Below are 3,751 nucleotides of genomic sequence, written 5' to 3'. Positions count from 1 at the left end.
TTTGACCCGCTATGAACTTCCTGTTCCAGGTGTGTCGGTGGCGGGGAAGCACGCCGTCGTGGTCGGTCGCAGTAAGATCGTGGGCGCTCCCATGCATGACCTGCTGCTGTGGAACCACGCCACGGTGACCACCTGCCACTCGAAGACGCCTGACCTACCTGAGCAGGTGAGCCACGCCCCTCCTGAGCTTCAGCAGTTTTACCGTGTCTGATGATGCGTTTCCTGTGAGCAGGTGGGCCGGGCCGACATCCTGGTGGTGGGGGCGGGCAGAGCAGAGATGGTGCGAGGACAGTGGGTGAAGGAGGGCGCCGTGGTCATCGACTGCGGGATCAACCACGTCCCAGGTCCCACAGATCAACGCGTTTATCTGTAAATCTGAGGCGATTCCTGTCTGACCTCTGACCTCTGACCTCTGACACAGACGAGACGAAGGCCAGCGGGAAACGGGTGGTCGGAGACGTTCACTATGCCTCAGCCAATCAGAGAGCAGGATTCCTCACCCCTGTCCCAGGGGGGGTGGGGCCGATGACGGTGGCCATGCTGATGGAGGTCCGTGTTCTTCTTCTAATTATTATTACTTAGCCCAAACCCGTTTATCGGAACCACAGAACGGGTTCTACGAGGTTCTGTCAGGTTCTGATGATGTTTCTGACCCGTTTCAGAACACGGTGCAGAGCGCTCAGCGGTTCCTGCTGAGGAAACATCGCAGGTGAAAAGCAGGCAGCGAGCAGGTGAATCTGACCCCTTTCCTGTGTGTTTTATATATGAATCGTCATGGTTACCGTGGCCCACAGGTCGCACAGAACTGTTTTAAACTATAATTAAACGAAATGTGTTTGTTTGTCGTTCAGCTGCAGCTCCGACGCTCGGAGGACGTCTTCAGAAACACTTCCTGTTTCAGACCAGCTCAGAACCCGTTGTTTTTGGTTCTTTCTCTTCGGCAAACAAAAAGAAACATTTACTGTGAATAAAACAAGTCCAAAAGCTCAGCGTCTGTGTTCACTGAGGAGCGAAATGTTGGTGTGGTTCACAGGAACCAAAGACACCTGACGGAAAACAGCCAATCAGAGCCGGGAGGACGTTCAGCAGCCTTCTGAGGTCAGCTGTGACATCATTCTCAGTCCAACTCCAGACCTGGAGTCAGACACTGAGTTTAGTTCAGGTTTTTATGTTTGTTTCTGCCTCACTGAGCCAGGAGGAGCCCAGCAGAGCTGTGTCCAGAACCAGAACCACCTACAGGGCGACCCGCATGATTAAAACTGAACATCATGAACCAGAACCGCCTACAGGGCGACCCGCATGATTAAAACTGAACATCATGAACCAGAACCGCCTACAGGGCGACCCGCATGATTAAAACTGAACATCATGAACCAGAACCGCCTACAGGGCGACCCGCATGATTAAAACTGAACATCATGAACCAGAACCACCTACAGGGCGACCCGCATGATTAAAACTGAACATCAGGAACCAGAACCACCTACAGGGCGACCCGCATGATTAAAACTGAACATCATGAACCAGAACCGCCTACAGGGCGACCCGCATGATTAAAACTGAACATCATGAACCAGAACCGCCTACAGGGCGACCCGCATGATTAAAACTGAACATCATGAACCAGAACCGCCTACAGGGCGACCCGCATGATTAAAACTGAACATCATGAACCAGAACCGCCTACAGGGCGACCCGCATGATTAAAACTGAACATCATGAACCAGAACCACCTACAGGGCGACCCGCATGATTAAAACTGAACATCATGAACCAGAACCGCCTACAGGGCGACCCGCATGATTAAAACTGAACATCATGAACCAGAACCGCCTACAGGGCGACCCGCATGATTAAAACTGAACATCATGAACCAGAACCGCCTACAGGGCGACCCGCATGATTAAAACTGAACATCATGAACCAGAACCGCCTACAGGGCGACCCGCATGATTAAAACTGAACATCATGAACCAGAACCGCCTACAGGGCGACCCGCATGATTAAAACTGAACATCATGAACCAGAACCGCCTACAGGGCGACCCGCATGATTAAAACTGAACATCATGAACCAGAACCGCCTACAGGGCGACCCGCATGATTAAAACTGAACATCATGAACCAGAACCACCTACAGGGCGACCCGCATGATTAAAACTGAACATCAGGAACCAGAACCACCTACAGGGCGACCCGCATGATTAAAACTGAACATCATGAACCAGAACCTCCTACAGGGCGACCCGCATGATTAAAACTGAACATCAGGAACCAGAACCACCTACAGGGCGACCCGCATGATTAAAACTGAACATCATGAACCAGAACCGCCTACAGGGCGACCCGCATGATTAAAACTGAACATCATGAACCAGAACCGCCTACAGGGCGACCCGCATGATTAAAACTGAACATCATGAACCAGAACCGCCTACAGGGCGACCCGCATGATTAAAACTGAACATCAGGAACCAGAACCGCCTACAGGGCGACCCGCATGATTAAAACTGAACATCATGAACCAGAACCTCCTACAGGGCGACCCGCATGATTAAAACTGAACATCATGAACCAGAACCGCCTACAGGGCGACCCGCATGATTAAAACTGAACATCATGAACCAGAACCGCCTACAGGGCGACCCGCATGATTAAAACTGAACATCATGAACCAGAACCGCCTACAGGGCGACCCGCATGATTAAAACTGAACATCATGAACCAGAACCACCTACAGGGCGACCCGCATGATTAAAACTGAACATCATGAACCAGAACCGCCTACAGGGCGACCCGCATGATTAAAACTGAACATCATGAACCAGAACCGCCTACAGGGCGACCCGCATGATTAAAACTGAACATCATGAACCAGAACCGCCTACAGGGCGACCCGCATGATTAAAACTGAACATCATGAACCAGAACCACCTACAGGGCGACCCGCATGATTAAAACTGAACATCATGAACCAGAACCACCTACAGGGCGACCCGCATGATTAAAACTGAACATCATGAACCAGAACCGCCTACAGGGCGACCCGCATGATTAAAACTGAACATCATGAACCAGAACCGCCTACAGGGCGACCCGCATGATTAAAACTGAACATCATGAACCAGAACCACCTACAGGGCGACCCGCATGATTAAAACTGAACATCATGAACCAGAACCGCCTACAGGGCGACCCGCATGATTAAAACTGAACATCATGAACCAGAACCACCTACAGGGCGACCCGCATGATTAAAACTGAACATCATGAACCAGAACCACCTACAGGGCGACCCGCATGATTAAAACTGAACATCATGAACCAGAACCGCCTACAGGGCGACCCGCATGATTAAAACTGAACATCATGAACCAGAACCACCTACAGGGCGACCCGCATGATTAAAACTGAACATCATGAACCAGAACCGCCTACAGGGCGACCCGCATGATTAAAACTGAACATCATGAACCAGAACCACCTACAGGGCGACCCGCATGATTAAAACTGAACATCATGAACCAGAACCACCTACAGGGCGACCCGCATGATTAAAACTGAACATCATGAACCAGAACCGCCTACAGGGCGACCCGCATGATTAAAACTGAACATCATGAACCAGAACCGCCTACAGGGCGACCCGCATGATTAAAACTGAACATCATGAACCAGAACCACCTACAGGGCGACCCGCATGATTAAAACTGAACATCATGAACCAGAACCGCCTACAGGGCGACCCGCAT

General features: G+C 51.0%; 1 protein-coding gene across 1 annotated transcript in view; it reads left to right on the top strand.

Moving 5' to 3' along the window:
- Positions 1–998, top strand: part of LOC140266947 (C-1-tetrahydrofolate synthase, cytoplasmic-like) — a 9,824-nt gene extending 8,826 nt beyond the window's left edge. The window contains exons 8-12 of the mRNA XM_072362096.1: positions 30–166; positions 233–344; positions 422–549; positions 663–731; positions 852–998. Of these exons, the coding sequence (XP_072218197.1) occupies positions 30–166; positions 233–344; positions 422–549; positions 663–713 (428 nt within the window). The 3' untranslated portion in view covers positions 714–731; positions 852–998. The remainder of the gene's footprint in view (positions 1–29; positions 167–232; positions 345–421; positions 550–662; positions 732–851) is intronic.
- The last annotated feature ends 2,753 nt before the right edge of the window (positions 999–3,751 follow it).

This window comes from Leuresthes tenuis, unplaced genomic scaffold, assembly GCF_036924035.1.
Source record: "Leuresthes tenuis unplaced genomic scaffold, fLeuTen1.0.hap1 SCAF_13, whole genome shotgun sequence".
NCBI classification, from domain to species: Eukaryota; Metazoa; Chordata; class Actinopteri; order Atheriniformes; family Atherinopsidae; genus Leuresthes; species Leuresthes tenuis.
Note: the sequence above shows the minus strand (reverse complement) of the source record. Positions and strands in the feature narration are given on the sequence as shown.